This window comes from Podarcis cretensis, assembly GCF_951804945.1.
Source record: "Podarcis cretensis genome assembly, chromosome: 8".
NCBI lineage: Eukaryota > Metazoa > Chordata > Lepidosauria > Squamata > Lacertidae > Podarcis > Podarcis cretensis.
Window position 1 is genome coordinate 19,525,844 of NC_137177.1, and position 17,150 is coordinate 19,542,993.

The window sequence follows — 17,150 nt, forward strand, 5'->3', positions numbered from 1 at the left end:
ACATCTGTGTGCATCACTTCATCCTGACATCTCACCACTGCTGCTCCCTCTACGCCCAAAGTGTACACAGGGGCTCATTGTTCTGGATGCTCAGCTTCCCCTTGTGGGCTGATCTGCCTTGGCTTTCGCTGGCCCCTGAGGCTGGCATAACCTGGTACCCTTGGCTGGGTCTGAGGACTTGTCTGGTTTCCCGGGACGTATTTGCTGGAGGAAGAACAGCAGCGATTCCACGAGAAGCCCATCCTCAGATTCTGGGTGAGTGCTGTTTTATTTTACTTTTGTGAGGGGCTTCTGTGGGAAGGCTCACCGATGAGGGCAAAGGACCTGGTTCTTTTTTGTATATTGTCAGAGCATGGATTGATCTCCAAGCAGAGCCAGAGAGCAGTTTCGAATCAAAAGACAGCTGCTAAGGTATTTTTATAGCTTTGGGGGGGAAAGGAGATTGCAGTTGTTCGGAGCAGCGGTAGCCAACTTCTGGCTTATGAGCCACATCTGTGGCATCTGTCCCTTGGTGGAACACCACCAGAACTCAGTCAAGATGTGGGATAAAGCCTGCCTACTGCTTCACTATCAAGAGCAAGAGTCAGGGGGAGACATTTTTGTGGTGTGTGTTCGTGAGATCTTAGCTCAATGGCAGAATACCTGCATCACCCGCAAAAAGACGCAACTTCAATCACCAGCAGCTCCAGGTACGGCTGGGAAAGACCCCTGTTAGAAACTGATTTATTTACAATATGCCAAGGAACTCAAGACCCCGTACATGGTTCTCCCTGCTCCATTTTATGCTCGCAGCAACCCTGTGAAGTTGGTTAGGCAGAATGACAGCGACTGGCCCCAGGTCAGCCTGTGAGCTTCATGGTATGTGTACCCCTGCGTACCCCCAGAAAAAAGGCACTGGAGTTATGTGACCCCCAAGCCAAGGAGATAAATAACTATACAACCTTTAGAAGATATCTGAAGTCAGCCTTGTATAGGGATTTTTTTTTTTTAATGTTTAATGTTTTATTATGTTTTTATTTATGTTGGAAGCCTCCCAGAGTGGCTGGGGCAACCCAGTCAGATGGGTGGGGTACTGTTATTGTTGAAATTACTATTATTATTATTATTATTATTATTCATTCGAGAAATGCTGGAGGGTATGTAATACTGAGTCAGATGGACCAGTAGTCTTAGTGAAAGACAGGCTTGTATGTTCCAGTGATCTACATGCAGGAGAATGTGGAGACATAGGGACATAGGAATCTGCCTTATACTAAGTCAGACCACTGGTCCATCTAGCTCAACTTTGTCTACACTGACTGATAGCAGCTCTCAGGGTTTCAGACAAGATTCTATCCCAGCCCTACCTGGAGCTGTCGGGGATTGAACCTGTGACCTTCTGCTCTCAAGGCAGATGCTCTACCACTGAGCTACAGCTCCTCAGTCCTGAAGTGATAGAAAAAGGAAGAGCTTCATTCAAGATCGCATGCCGAGAATCACAGTTTTGACAGTTCCTTTCTGGCAATGGGTAGGGTGCGTGCAATGTTCTTGCAACTAGAAAAATTGCGCTCTTCAGAAATGGTTGAAATAGAGCCCTAGCGCTAGGGTTATTTATATATTTATTATTTTCAGAAAATATTCCTATGAGGGTGCCCCTCCAGGAGGTCACTGTTATACAGGAGTGATTTAAGAAGTTTAGGTTTGCATAATGCAAGTGCCTTCTCACCCATGTTGTTTTAAATTTAAAATGCCCTTTTGCTGTTAGAAAAGTGATGGGGAAATGCATAGAAAAGGGTGGGATGAATGAACAATTGATGGGAAGCAGGTTCAGCCCACCCATGAGGCAGGGTGAGGAGACTCGCTCAGGTAACAGGATTCATTGGTGCAGCAGATCCCGATGTCAGAGCAAGAAGGGAGGTGCCATTTGGTGTGTATGTGTCCACCTCAAGTGCCAAAATATCTTGGGCTGCCACTGATGGGAAGACATGTAACCACTTTGCATGTGGATCAGAATGAATGTTGAGTCAATGGCTTGTGAGTCCTCTAAGAGTCTTTTAAAATGGCATTCCTCCCCTCCACTCCATGTTAAAGTCAACTTTGCACCATTCTGCTGCATGTCTGCATCATGAGTAGGGATTTGGTTCAGTCCACATTTAAAGGCAAGCTTATCTACTTCACACTCTCTGAAACAATATGTGAACCAAAACACAGGCAACCTTCTGAATTCATACTTATCCAAATTTTGTGATACAGTTCTCCAGTTAAGTAATGCATATACTTGGATGTATATTCATGGGAAAAACAGGCAAAGATGCATGAGTTTAGGGGAAATTGCTCTAAAATGTGTATCTCAGGTAATATTGCATACAGCCTTGTGCATATTAGGAGACACTCTTTCTAAAATGTTGATGAATTTTCATGAGAACTATATTTAAAAACATGAGAAACTGAAAATGTTGAGAACTGAACTTAACATTGGAAAGATTAAAAACTGAAATGGACATTTTCACCCATTGCTATTCAGGGGAGGTCATGTGTAAATTTAATGGTGAGCTTCTCTTTCCTTATGTACATTTAGTAGCCCTTGAGAGTGCAGAATTTGAGAATATTTAGCTTAGAGCAAGTGGCCAGGAATGGTGCAAAGGAATAGGTCTTCTTCGGATCCAAAAGAGTTAATTCAGCAGAACTGAAACTGAATTCAGAAAGTAGGTCAGCCATTTGAAATTGTTATATGAACAATACATTTGGAAATGTTTTAAAACGTGATGCTGAGAGGAAATCATTTGCAGTGTTCAGTGGTCGGGTTTGACACTTTTTCAGCTGGTGTTCCCAAAACTTTTAAATCAAATAGTGCCCATTGCCAGGAATGTGGCATGGGAGAAAAATGGAATAAACCTTTCAAGGTTGCGGTTTCCTTTGCAAGTAAATTTGATATGCCACAATTTGCATGAGAATCCCACCCCACCCTCCCAATTCATTTCAGCAGTAACCAGGAAAGCCAGGATGCCAGGGCCAGAATCTTGTCTCTGATGGGAGCACTCTTAGCAAATTGTTTTGCAAATTGCAGAGCGGATGGGCAGGGTGTGGGTGTGTGTGTTGCATTTGAATTCTCAAAGCCTTCATCAAATTTTGAAGTTCTCTGGGTTGGTGTGGTGGCTAATCATAAAACCTTTAGCCTATTCAAAAACACATATTGTTCTGCAAAATCCCAGTCTCTGAGTGGCGAGACACGTCGGTGGTGGTTTCAAGCCCTTTTCTGAGGTCTGGAACGAAGGTGAATGGAGATTGTGGCATCTTTAGGTTATATTTACCCATATATACAACCTGAGCATAGTATAGAGGGCATCACAGCACTAATCCTCCAGCAAAGGAATTGGTTCAGCAGCCTCTTCTACTGGATTCTAAGCGTTTCCTGTGCACCAAACATTTTGCAACGTTATGTTTAAAATGCCCCAGGTTGAATCTCTCGCATTTCCGAGAGCAGAGGATCTCAGCCAGTGTCAGGGGGCACAGTGAGTAGATGGACCAAGGATCTGAGTACAAGGCAGCTATTTCATATATTTATACTGGATGTTAGCCACAGGTCGCCCTCTCACAATTATCTTGCATTTCCTATGGACGTGCAGCCAATGCTGTTCAGCAAGGTATAATAATATAATAATAATTTTTTTATTTATACCCCGTCCATCTGGCTGGGTTTCCCCAGCCACTCTGGGTGGCTTCCAACAGAAGACTAAATTACAATAACCTATTAAACATTAAAAGCTTCCCTAAACACTGCACGGCTGTCAAAAAAGGCACACTGGTTGCTGCTGGGCAGCCTTGGAAAAAATGCTGCTGTCTTCTGGAGATCTGTTGGGTTGGATTTGGTGGAGCGTTTCACTCCAGCCGAAGGACAGAACTTTTTGCCACGCTATGTTGTTGTTTTCAGCAGTGGCCCAAAGCGAGGAGAAAATTCAGCATGTGGCTTCTTTCCTGTCACAGCACCCCTGTGACAGGAAAAGCATCACCTGCCAGATTACTGTTGCTGCTAAAACAACTGTGGCTGCCCTGTTGGCTCTCCAGTTGGGACTCCCATCAAGTTCCACCAACCCCAGCCAGCTTAGCCAGTGGGCCAGGGATGAGGGAAGTTGTTTTCTGCTCCAGAGGGTAGGACCCGAATCAATGGATTCAAATGCTAAGAAATGAGACTCCGGCTAAACATTACAAAGCACTTTTTAACTGTAAGCTGTTCGGCGGTGGAACAGACCCACCTCAGAAGGTAGTAGATTCTCCTTCGTTGGAGGTTTTTAAACAGAGGTTGGACGGCCATCTGTCAGGGATTCTACCCAAATGCCATTTTGGTTTTAAAACGCGTTGTAAGGAGTCTGTATGGGAGTATATTGTATTTAAAAATAGGGTATCAGAGTTTTTAGGGGCTAACCAGGTTGGGATAGCTGGGATAGCAGGCTTGTTGGGTTTTGAATGTCTTATGTAGATTTTTCAGTTTCTTTGTTCTGTATGGGACAATGACAATAAAGATTATCATATCGCATCTTATCGAAATTCTTTAGCTCTCATTCCTATGTTGCAGAGGCTTGGATTATAGATGACTCTTGGGGTCCTTTCTAACTCTACAAATCTATGATTCTATGAGTTGCAGCTCAAGACCCACCTCAGGAGAGGCAGGGTGTGTGTGTGGAGTTATCAACCCTTCCTGCTTCACACAGGAATGGAGGGAATTTATATAACGAGTCCCAAACTGAACAAGCTTTTTCTTTTTTCTTTGGGCACGGTGCACGTTTGATTTTATCCACCCGAGGGCAGCAGGGACACATGAACAAACACAAAGGCCGGCTCAACAAAAGCAGCTTTGAACAAGCTGCAGCTCCTACATGGTGTTCAGATCCAAGCGTGAAGAGGAGAGCTTTTAATAGCAGACAAAGTGCGGGATTGCTTTTCCGCAGCTATAGCTCTCCCAACCCCTTGTCAGCACCCTGGCAAGATGTATTTTTATGTTCTCTCACATTGGCCGCGCTTTGTGTTTGAACTGTTCTCGCTTGCAGCACTTGAAAGTGCAATACAAAGGCATAATAATAATACAAAGCCCCCAGTCTTGAGCTTTGAAAGGTTCCTAGATAGGGTATCATTCTCAACGATGAGGAGGCAGCGTGAGTTCATTTATGCTGCCTTCTTGCTGCCCTGTTCTAAATTTGCAGAAAACAAACCTAAACAACAGCTTTCATTATCCTTGTTTATTATATTTTTATCTCGCCCTTCCTCCAAGGAGCTCCAGGATGTATTTCTTATTTATTTCATTCAGGGACATTATACGCCGCTTATTGGGACTTGTCTCTAAGCAGTGTACAAGGAATGCAATCCAATGAAAATTAAAAACTGATTAAAACTACAAAGTCAAAATTCAGTTTAAATGCTTTCTGGGATATATATATATATATTAAGTATTCAGGTGCTGGAAGTTCAACAGGGAAAGTGGGGATTCTTTCTCACCTCAGATAGAAGAGGCTTCCATAAATTCGTGCCCCCAATATTCAACGTATAGCTCCTGATGAATATGAGCATAGAATCATAGAACCATTGAGTTGAAATAGACCCCAAGAGTGTATCCCATTGGATGCAGTGGATCTGAGCCATGGGGGACCATCAGCAGTGACTCACCAAAAGACCTCAGGGATCGTGCAGGGGGATAGGGGATCAGGTGGTCCCTGTGGTATCCTGGACCCAAGTTGTTAAGGGTCTTGCAAGGACTTTGAACCTGGCCTGGTAGTATACAGTGGTACCTCAGGTTACAGACATTTCAGGTTACAGACTCCACTAACCTGGAAGTAGTACCTCAGGTTAAGAACTTTGCTTCAGGATGAGAACAGAAATCGCATGGCGGAGGCGCAGTGGCAGCAGGAGGCCCCAACAGCTAAAGTGGTACCTCAGGTTAAGAACAGTTTCAGGTTAAGAACTGACCTCAGGAACGAATTAAGTTCTTAACCCGAGGTACCACTGTATTTGGGGCCCAAGCCACACCCTTTTATCTTCAGAACAACACTATGAGGTAGGTTGGACTGACAAAGTATAATTGTCCCAAAGTTGGCCCCTGGCTGAATAGGGATTTGAACCCAAATCTCCTCAGTCATAGTCCTAGACTGCGATGGCTATACCGCACTGCCTCTCTTTGTTTGGTCACGCCACTGTGAGTTTGGAAACTCTGAAAAATTGTGGTATTTGATCACTAGATTGTGGTATTTGATCTCATGTTAAAAGCATGAGATTTGCTTGCCCTGCCCCCGCCACGTTAACCAATACTGGCCTGCAGAAAACTGGGTTCCAAAAACTACCCTTGAATTTCATTACTAATATGTATCCCAAGTGGCAATTCTGACAGCCAATCTTTCATCATTAGTTACGTTGCCTGGAAACATCAAGCATTCAGAGGCTTTCAAAATTATTTAAGAACTTCAAAATGTTCTTTTGAATTCTCCCGAAATGCTGAGCTGTAACAATATGAAAACACGATGAGCCTCGTTGCCATATGCTGATTCTTCAAGACTTAGCAAAGCTGAGAGCCATTTTGATACAAGCACATCCACCTTCTGTTTACAGGAATGCATCTGTAAGATATTGCAATAATCTTTAACGTTTGTGCTGTTTTCTAACCTTTGGTAGAGAGAAGCCCTAGTGACAGATTTTTCCCTGCCAAGATCTAGCGGCCCATTATTTTGGCAGCAACTGAAAGGCTTCCGAGATTCCAAGATTAGGGTGGCCATGTCCCCTTTTTTACAGAGGACAGCCCTCTGTTTGAAGGACTGGTTGGTCCAAGTCTGGTTTGACAAAAAAGAATCGACAGAAGGGAGAGTAGGAGGACCATTAAAGGAGCTGTCCTAACAACTCTCAGCACTATTGCTGTTGTTATTGTGATTATTATTATTATTATTATTTTAAGAGACTTTCAGTTAGACAAAACAAAGTGAAGAAAGTAAAGGAAAAAAGGAGGAAAAATGCAAACAAGAACTAAAAATACAATAAGAAAATGGGATATAATGTAATACACTAAATATAATCAGTTACACTTCCATAAATTGTTATATAGATATACAGTGGTACCTCGGTTTATGAACTTAATCCATTCCGGAAGTCCATTCTTAAACCAAAACTGTTCTTAAACCGAGGCACGCTTTCCCTAATGAGGCCTTCCGCTGCCAGTTCCCTTCCACCGTTCGGCTTCCATTCTTAGACCGAGGTAAAGTTCTCAAACCGGGACACGACTTCCGGTTTTGCGGAGTTTGTAAACTGAATCGTTCTTAAACCGGACGGTTCTTAAACCGAGGTACCACTGTATACGTAATGTTACTGTCCTAATACATATGATTATTAATAACCCACTATACCTTATATAAACTTTATATCCAAACAAAACCTACGTCAATAGGCAATTGTGAATGTTGTCATGCTGTCAATCCATTGGTTAAAGGGGATCTTATTTTTATTCTTCCAGTTCATCAATGCCAATCTTTTAGCCATAGTCTAGGCGCATAGAATCCATGTTCATTGCTCAGCACTCTTTAACCAACTACAGCTCCCATAATTCTTTGTGGCTGTTCAAAGTAGTATCACGTTGCTTCAAATGGATGGCCTCCCGCAGGTTTGCTCAGTGGTGGCAGTGGCAAGCAGGTTGCATCAGCTCTCATTTAACGCCGTGCAGCTGGGAAGGGCTGTTTAAATTTCCCACAATGCCGCGGAGTGACGCAACATCAGTGGCATTGTGGGAAATAAAAATGGCAGTGCCCAAACACTTTATTAAAGTGAGGCCCGAGGCAGGAAGGAAGCATGGGCGCTGCCAGGCTCGTAGAGGGTTCTGTGGTTGCCCAAGGATGCATAACATGAACAGCACGGGGTCTATACCAGGCATAGGCAAACTTGGCCCTCCAGATGTTTTGCGACTACAACTCCCATCATCCCTAACTAACAGGACCAGTGGTCAGGGATGATGGGAGTTGTAGTCCCAAAAACATTTGGAGGGCCATGTTTGCCTATGCCTGGTCTAGATGGGGAAGGTGTGGACCAGCAAAAGTGGCTGGATTGTTGTTGTTGTTGTTTAGTCGTTTAGTCATGTCCAACTCTTCGTGACCCCATGGATCAGAGCATGCCAGGCACTCCTGTTTTCCACTGCCCCCCCGCAGTTTGGTCAGACTCATGTTGGTAGCTTCGAGAACACTGTCCAACCATCTCGTCCTCTGTCGTCCCCTTCTTCTTGTGCCCTCAATCTTTCCCAACATCAGGGTCTTTTCCAGGGAGTCTTCTCTTCTCATGAGGTGGCCAAAGTCTTGGAGCCTCAGCTTCAGGATCTGTCCTTCCAGTGAGCACTCAGGACTGATTTCCTTCAGAATGGATAGTTTTTATCTTCTTGCAGTCCATGGGACTCTCAAGAGTCTCTTCCAGCACCATAATTCAAAAGCATTGATTTTTGGCGACCAGCCTTCTTTATGGTCCAAGTGGCTGGATTAAAACTCCCATAATCTCTGAGCAACATCCTGATGGGAGTCGGAGGGCACCAATATCGGGAGGGCTACAGGCTGTCCGATCATGATTTACACACAGACAGACAAACACATATCATTTTGCCCTGTTTAGATGACCCCCCCTCGTGGTCTTGATTCCCCTCCACTTAATTCCTAAGGTGACCAGATGCAAAGAAGTACCACGCCCTTATGTAACTTCAAGCTGGATTTCAGTGATGCGTTTTCCTCTTTTTTTGACATTGCGTCAGTTTCCAACCTATCGAGTATCTAAATTTCTTCAAATATCCATTTGCCTTTTGGAATGCAAAGCCATGACAAGACTAGGCCTAGGACCATAACCAGTTTAATTTTTTTTTTTTTATAATCACCTTAAAAGAATTCTCTGATTTATGAGGCAAGAATTAAAAAATAGGACGTTAAGAGTTTTAATATACAGACGTAAAAACTGCAGTTTGCAGGTGGCAACCACCATCTTAAAAGTCCCCTGCCCCAAACCACTATTTCATAGGTCCTTCTTTGAGGAAGGGTGGTAGCTCAGTGGTAAAGAATTTGTTTGCATGCAGAAGGACCCTGGTTCAATTTCTGGCATCTCCTGTGTGGGCGGGGTGGGGGAGGCATTTCTATTCCAAAATGGCTTATTTTCACCAAATGCTGGCACATGCCAGCTGAATTGATTCACTAATTTATTAAAACGAATGTCATTCATTGACTAAGATTTCTTTAACCGGGCAACAGGTTAGAAATGCTAAGCGTGGAGTTTCAGCCATCAAGATTTTGCCAGGCTGTAAGATTCATGTGACATAATAATAATAATAGTAGTAATAATAATAATAATAATAATAATAATAATAATAATAAATCAGATTGCAAAAGGGTGCAACGACCCCAGAAGCCCCTCGCATCTGATCCGCAGCACGGCTGCACAATGTGATGTAAGCGAACAGAGTCTGGGCTCTGCAAGGGACGGGCTGAGCCTAGCTTGGACAAACAGCTTTGTTCTGTGACCTTTCCTTGAGTGGCGCTGCCAGGCTGTGCCATTCCAGAGCGGCTGCTTCGCGGCGCTGCGTTGAGCACAATCTGCTTTTAACACAAGCCATTGTCAAGAGGAAAGAAGGCAGAGCAGGGAAGGGCGCCGCTCTGCGAGCGGGAAAGAAACCTTTGTGAAACTTAGGGAGTGAGCACCTAGAAAGTCCTTGACTGTACAGACCATTACTCCAGTGACCTACATGTTAGATCAGTCTGCCTGGCCTGTTTCAAACCACAGCCACACAGCCCTAGACTGAGGCCCCATCTGCATCATACACTTAAAGCAGTATCATTCCACGATAAACACTAATGGCTTTGCCCTGGGAACTGTGGTTTTTTGAGGGTGGTGAGAGTTGTTAAGAGACCCCTGTTCCCCTCCCTCAACTACAGTTCTCAGTGGTTTAACAATCAACCCCTCTTTACAGGGAACTCTGGGAATTGTAGTTCAGTGAGGCGCATAAGGGTCTTAGCACTCTTAACAAACTACAGTTTCCAGGATTGGGGGGGGGGCTATGACGGCTTGCAGCAGTTCTCAACCTGTGGGTCCCCAGATGTTGTTGAATTACAACTCCCATCATCCCTGAGCTCTGGCCTTGCTAGGTAGGGGTGATGGGAGTTGTAGTTCAACAACATCTGGGGACCCACAGGTTGAGAAAGGCTGGAAAGGGATGTTGTTGTTGTTTTCCAGGGCAGGTTGTAGAAATCAAACTTTCAGAATTGCAAACAGTGAGCGCTGCATTGGCATGAATTGGGTGCACTCTCAAAACAAACATCTAAGGGGTCAAAAGTACAGTGTCTTCAGCATTTGCCGAAAGCTGTCTAGTGAAGAAGCCAGACAGACCACTTTGGGAAGGGAATGCCACAGTTTAGGGGCTGCCACAGAGAATACCCTCTTCCCAGCTGCCACCGCATCAGCCTCTGAGGGAAGTGGAACTATCAAGAGGGTCCCCTCTGCCGATATCCACATCTGAAAGGGTCTGTAGGGAAGGTTTTGTGGGTACAGTAGTACCTCGTGTTACAGACGCTTCAAGTTACAGACTCTGCTAACCCAGAAATAGTACCTCAGATTAAGAACTTTACTTCAGGATGAGAACAGAAATTGCGTGGTAGCAGCAGGAGGCCCCATTAGCTAAAGTGGTACCTCAGGTTAAGAACAGTTTCAGGTTAAGAATGGACCTCTGGAACAAATTAAGTTCTTAACCCAAGGTACCACTGTATTTGGGGCCCAAGCCCATTTGGGGCTTCAAACACTAACGTGGGACCTTGAATTGGGCTCAGAAAGAAACCGACAACCCGTTTCCATTCCGCTACTGCTACTGCAGGCGTTGACATCCTTTCCCGTCTTGTTCAGTGCCTCTCGAGAGCTGCTCCAGCTTTCCCCCTCCGAAGGAGTCAGTCTGGGACATGCGCCTCCAGAGAGCTAGCAGGCCTGGGCCTCTTGCCAGGGGTAGGCGGGCACAGCTGGTGCCTGTAGGAGGGAAGTTAACACCAACAGCGGAGGCAGGAAAGGGAGAATCAGCTACAACCGAGACCTACGTGTGTGAGCGCTCTTCGCACACAAACACACAGTCGCGGACACCCACACCTCGCCGAGGCACTCTTTCTTGCTTGTACAGAAGCTTCTGTGTGCATCCAGTTTGGAGCCTGAGCTTTAGGACTGCTTCTTGGGCCGACAGAGCATGTCAGTTTTGCCTGCGCTCTCTAGCCAGTCTGCCCATCGGAGTCATTTGCGGTCGATGGCAGACTAGAATGTAAGACAGGGATATCAAACCAGGACTTCAGATCCCATCAGCCCAGCCAGTATTTCACATCCCCTCCAACATTTCTGTGGTGAAACAGAGATGTCCTGTTCCACCCCTCTAGCTTTTATCTTATGAAAATGGGATGCCCTAATCCAGCCCCTCCATTTCGCCAGTGAAGAGAGTGACGTCTCATCCCCTCCAGCGCTTCTCCAGTGGAAATAGGGACAACCAAAGAGAAAGCAGGGCAGTCCGGGATCAAATCAGAAACCGGGATGGCTTCTGCAAGTCTGGGATTGTCCCTGGAAAACCAGGACACTTGGGGGGGGGGGTCTGATTTCATCCATGGGTCAAGGATGATGGGAATTTGGGGAGGGGGCTTCCCTCGTGCTTGGTCCGGAAGCTGCAATTAGCGCAGGATGCTGCAGCACAATTGCTGACAGGAGTTAGAACCTGTCAGAATATAACACCTTTTGGCCAGAGAACCGCACTGGTTGCCAATTTGCTCCTGGGCTAAGTTCAAGGTATTACTATTCGTATATAAAGCCCTTAACAACTTGGGATCCGTTTACCTGTGAGATTGCCTTACCCCTTAAAAGTCCACTCAATTGCAGAGCTGGCGCTGTTCCGCATAGTACTCATTCCACATTTGTAAGAAATTGATCTTCTGTTGACGTCACTGTATTCTGTGTAGTCTGATAAAACCTTTTCTCTTTGGGCAAACCTAACAGTGGTGTCGAATGTTGACATGTGTTTCAGTCTGGTTTTTAGCATATTGCTAATGTCAAATATTTCTTCAAATGTTTTGAATAATTGCTTTTAACCGGTTTGTTCTTTTTGTAAACCACTTTGAGGTTTTTGTTTGTGCAATCAAACGGGATATAAATTTTATAAAATAAATTAGTCCAAAGCAGCTGGAGGGCTCAGTGTTGGCTATCAGAGGTAGTGAGCTTGTTGCTGGGACTCACAAACGCTGTGGCACTTAGATTCTGCATGTGGGTCTCCGTGCTATGGTTTGGTCCGTGAGTACTCTTGCTTAGAGCAGGGGTAGCCAATAGAGTGCCTTTCGGATGTTGGGCTACAACTCCTACAAGTCTCAGCTGGCATGGCCAATGGGCAGGGGTTGTTTGTATGTTTGTTTATCACATTTATACCCCACTTTTCCTCCAAGGAGCTCAAGGTGGCATACATGGTTCTCTTCCTCACCATTGCATCCTCCCAACAACCCTGTGAGGTTGGTTAGGCTGAGAGACTATGACTGGCCCAAGATCACCCAGTGAGTTCCATGGCTGAGCAGGGATTTGAACTCTAGTCTCCCAGGTCCTAGTCCATCACTCTAACCTGGCTCTTTATATTACCATATTACCTGGATAGCTCTGTTCATTAAGAGTGTGGTGCTGACAATGTCAAGGTTTGCAGATTCAATCCCTATATGGGAGTGCTGTATATTCCTGCACTGCAAGCGGCTGGTGTGTGTGTGTGTGTTTTACAATTTAGAATATTCAATTAAACATCCTTAAAATATCAATGACTTCCCTTCTTCCCTTTCCTTGGTTCATTTTGCATATCATAAACCCCTGCATATTTCACAGAAACTAAACCATTCAGAATATTTGATGGATATTGTTACATCCAACAAAACTTATTTACACTCTTGAATTTATCTTAATGCTGCCAACCTTTTCAAGTGTACACAATTTCCCCCAAAGGACTAGATGATCCTTAGGGTCTCTTTCAACTCTACAGTTCTTTGATTCAGTTACAGGAATGGTAGCAACTAATAGTCTATCAGTATCTAAGAGGACACCATGTTGAATATTCTGGCCCCAGCAAGGCCAGTGGTTGGGGATCATGGGAGTTGTAGTCCCACAACATCTGGAAGGCCACAGGCTAGCTATCTGTGGCCTACGCGACTTGACAAGAGAATGTCACTGTTCCTTTCGTGGCTGTGGGTGGTCTCGAAGGGCAATTCACATGGAGGTTCTGACATTCTGAGAACTGCTCCCGTGGAAATTACGAATAGCACTCTTGGTGACTACAGTGGAACACAGGAACCAGGTCATCTCTGAAGTATACCTATGGTTGGTAACTTTGCCGAGGTACGAAGAGAGAGGAAATGCAGGCTAGAGCAGATAAGATTCATCGGTCTTGTGTTTGCTTTTTGTTCAACTAAATCACAAGGTTGGTTCCCTTGGATACAGATACAGATTTCCCCCTCCATACAGAATTCTAAACAAAGAGACAAAAACACACTAAAAATTAAAACCTAGCTATTGTCATAGCCCAACAGGATTGTTATGAATTTTGCCATGATTGGATGACAGCATCTGTGGTACAGTTAGGTAATTTTGGATTCCAGACTTCAGCAGTCTGCCTCTTTAGAGGGTAATAATGAGCTTTGCTTCAAAATGTGGTAGGAACATCAGAAGCTGTATCAGGCTCAGGTTCAGTCCCAAGCAACTTCTGGTAGGAATGGAAATGTCCCCTTCCTGAAACTTTGGAGAGCTGTTGCACATCAGTGCAGAGAGTATGGAGCTAGATGACCTTGGGTCTGACTCAGACCATACATTAAAAGCCCACCTAATGCATGTTATATGGGACACGGGTGGCGCTGTGGGTTAAACCACAGAGCCTAGGACTTGCCGATCAGAAGGTTGGCGGTTCGAATCCCCGCAATGGGGTGAGCTCCCGTTGCTCGGTCCCTGCTCCTGCCAACCTAGCAATTCGAAAGCACGTCAAAGTGCAAGTAGATAAATAGGTACCACTCTGGCGGGAAGGTAAACGGCGTTTCCGTGCGCTGCTCTGGTTCGCTAGAAGTGGCTTAGTCCTGCTGGCCACATGACCCAGAAGCTGTACGCTGGCTCCCTCGGCCCATAAAGCGAGATGAGCGCCACAACCCCAGAGTCGGCCACGACTGGACCTAATGGTCAGGGGTCCCTTTACCTTTACCTAATGCATGTTATATATGTCTGTTGTTATTGTCCATGGAGTTTTCTTGGGATACTGGAGTGGATTGCTGGTTCCTTCTCCAGGTCGACCACATTTAGTCTAAACTCTCGGCTATGACCTGTCCGTCTTTGGTGGTCCTGCACGGCATAGCTCATAGCTTCTCTGAGTTATTCAAGCCCCTTCGCCATGACAAGGCGGTGATCCTTTTGAATTGTGGTGCTGGAGGAGACTCTTGAGAGTCCCATGGACTGCAAAAAGATCCAACCCATCCATTCAGAAGGAAATCAACCCTGAGTGCTCACTGGAAGGACAGATTCTGAAGCTGAGGCTGCAATACTTTGGCCACCTCATGAGAAGAAAAGAATCCCTGGAAGAGACCCTAATGTTGGGAAAGATTGAGGGCACAAGGAGAAGGGAACAGAGGGCAAGATGGATTGAAAAATACTCGGAGTCGAGTGTGGATTTCATGCTCTTTATTCAGCTCATAGTAGTGGGGAATGAAAGTTCCCCCCAAATATCTGCTTTATATACATTATTTACACAATGGGTCGCACATGATTACTAATTCTGGGATTCTCCTGTAGGCCAATCAGGTTGCAGATTCACTTCCACCTGGAGCTGGATTGGGTGGCTCCTGCGGACCAATCATACTGCTGCATTGTTCTAGGACCAATCAGACTGCTGCATTCTGAATCCTATTGTTCTAGGACCAATCAGACTGCTGCTTTTTGGATCCTATACAACTCAGTACATAACACTGATGGACAGTGTTATAGAAGCGACCAACATGAATTTGACCAAACTGCGGGAGGCAGTGGAAGACAGGAGTGCCTCGCGTGCCATGGTCCATGGGGTCACGAAGAGTTGGACATGACTAATCGACTAAACAACAACAACAATGCATTTTTAAAGCATATGACTTTCCCCAAGGAATTCTGGGCACTGTAGCTTTCATAAGGGTGCTGGGAATGGTCACTCTGGGGGGGGGGGCTGCATTTCCCAGGATTATTAGGGAAGGGAAAATTGTGTGTGTTGAATGGTAAATATCTGGAAGGCAGTTTCTGATGGTCCTAGGCTCTTCCCTGCCTCAATGTTTTGCTCATTCGAATCCAGCTCCCTGCCTAGCGCTCTCCCTGCAGGAGGTAGATGGGACCCTGGCAGCAGCTGACTAGGCAGCTGAGCCAACCTTTGCAGATCCTGCGTGATTAATGATCTGGCACCGTGATCCTTCCTGGTGGGTGTATTTACCACTCGGTATCCTGCCAAGTCTTCCGAGGAGAGGAGCAGCCTCCATCTCGCTTCAGAAGTTGTCTCGAGCGGTGGCCCTCGAGATCTGTGGGGCCATGTTCACCTTGCCTTCTGGTCAGCCTTCCAGGAGTGGGAGAGTGGGGCAGGCTAGTGCTGGGCAGCAGGGGGTCAGAACATGGATGTAAAATTTAGCTTGGTGCAGGGGGCTGGTTTCTACACACGCCCAGCCTCAACCCCCTTCTTTATCTCTGAGTACAGTAGTACCTTGGTTCTCAAACTTAATCTGTTCTGGAAGTCTGTTTGACTCCCATAACCGTTCAGAAACCAAGGCGCGGCTTCTGATTGGCTGCAGGAGCTTCCTTCACTCAAGCGGAAGCTGCGTCGGACGTTCAGCTTCCAAAAAACATTCACAAACCAGAACACTTACTTCCAGGTGTGCAGCGTTCAGGAGCCGATTTGTTCTACAACTAAGCCGTTCGAGAACCAAGGCACCACTGTATACATCCCAAACAGGCAAAAACATGATGAGAAGCAAGACCGGGAAGGGGGGGTGGCCTAGGGAGAGCCCCAGGGGCCACACAGAGAGGCCTGGAGGGCCACATGTGGACCCCAAGTTATGCAGCCCCCGAGCCAAGGAGATAAGTAACTAGACAACCTGTAGAAGACATCTGAAGGCAGCCCTGTATAGGGAAGTTTTTTTAAAAAGTTTACTTTATTTATTATTTGATTATGTGTTGGAAGCCGCCCAGAGTGCCTGGGGCAACCCAGTCGGGCAGGGTATAAATAATAAAATTGTTATTGTTATTATGGAATAGGACATCCCTATTTTCATCTGAAAAATATTGGAGGGTATGAAGACATTTTTCTTTCAACAACTTGTTCTACCTCAATGATAGGCTCTGCCAGAGCTGTTCTTATTATGTTTGTAAATTGCCTTGACAAACATGTTAGAATGCAGTTCATTAATATTAATAATAATTATAATTATAATAATTCCAGAGGGTTGGCCTGGTGGCCTGGAAACCACAACACTGCTTACACAAAACACATTTAATACGCACACTTAAAGCGCATATCTTTCCCCAAAGAATCTCGGGAACTGTAGTTTACCCCCATGAGCTATAATACCCAGCACCCTTAACAAACTCCAATTCCCAATATTCTTTAAGTGGAGGGGGGAGAGAATGTACTTTAAACATATGGTGTGTACACAACTTGAGTGTTATGACAAATGGTTGAAAAAGCTGAATTTAGTTCAGCCCAGAGAAGGAAAATTAAGGAGAGAGAGCTTTCTTCTAAGATCTGGAGGGCTGTTTGGTTGCTTTTTGGTTGTTTGATGGGGGTGTTGAGTGGTTTTTCTTGCAGTAGCCTGCTTTGTGTGGGCGTTTTGTGTGTTGCAGTGAGGTCCTGAGCCTCGCCGTTTTTCCGTCTGTGAAATGGGTCTTTTGTGGTTCCCACGAGCGTTCCCGAGAATTCCAAATGTGCTATACAGTTGAGCTGCCGTCCTTTTCCATAGGAAGCTATCTTATGCGGAATCAGTATTATACAGAGTTGAGTCTCCAGCATTTCAGGCAGGGAATCTGTCCCAGCCCTGCGTGAAAATCCCTGGGCTTGAACCGGCCACCTTTGTATGCAAAGCAGGTGGCCTAATCTATGTGTCTTCTCCTTTGAAACCTCAGAGCTGGTGGAAGGGATTATC

At 45.4% G+C, this 17,150-nt stretch overlaps 1 protein-coding gene across 7 annotated transcripts in view; it reads left to right on the forward strand.

Moving 5' to 3' along the window:
* The window catches only part of MAG (myelin associated glycoprotein), a 70,875-nt gene continuing 53,725 nt past the window's right edge, over positions 1–17,150 (forward strand). For 2 of the 7 annotated variants that reach the window (XM_079986032.1, XM_079986033.1), the window contains exon 1: positions 1–255. In XM_079986032.1, coding sequence (XP_079842158.1) covers positions 87–255 — 169 coding nt within the window. In that variant the 5' untranslated portion in view covers positions 1–86. The remainder of the gene's footprint in view (positions 256–17,150) is intronic. The other 5 variants (XM_079986035.1, XM_079986038.1, XM_079986040.1 and 2 more) reach the window with 4 other exon arrangements.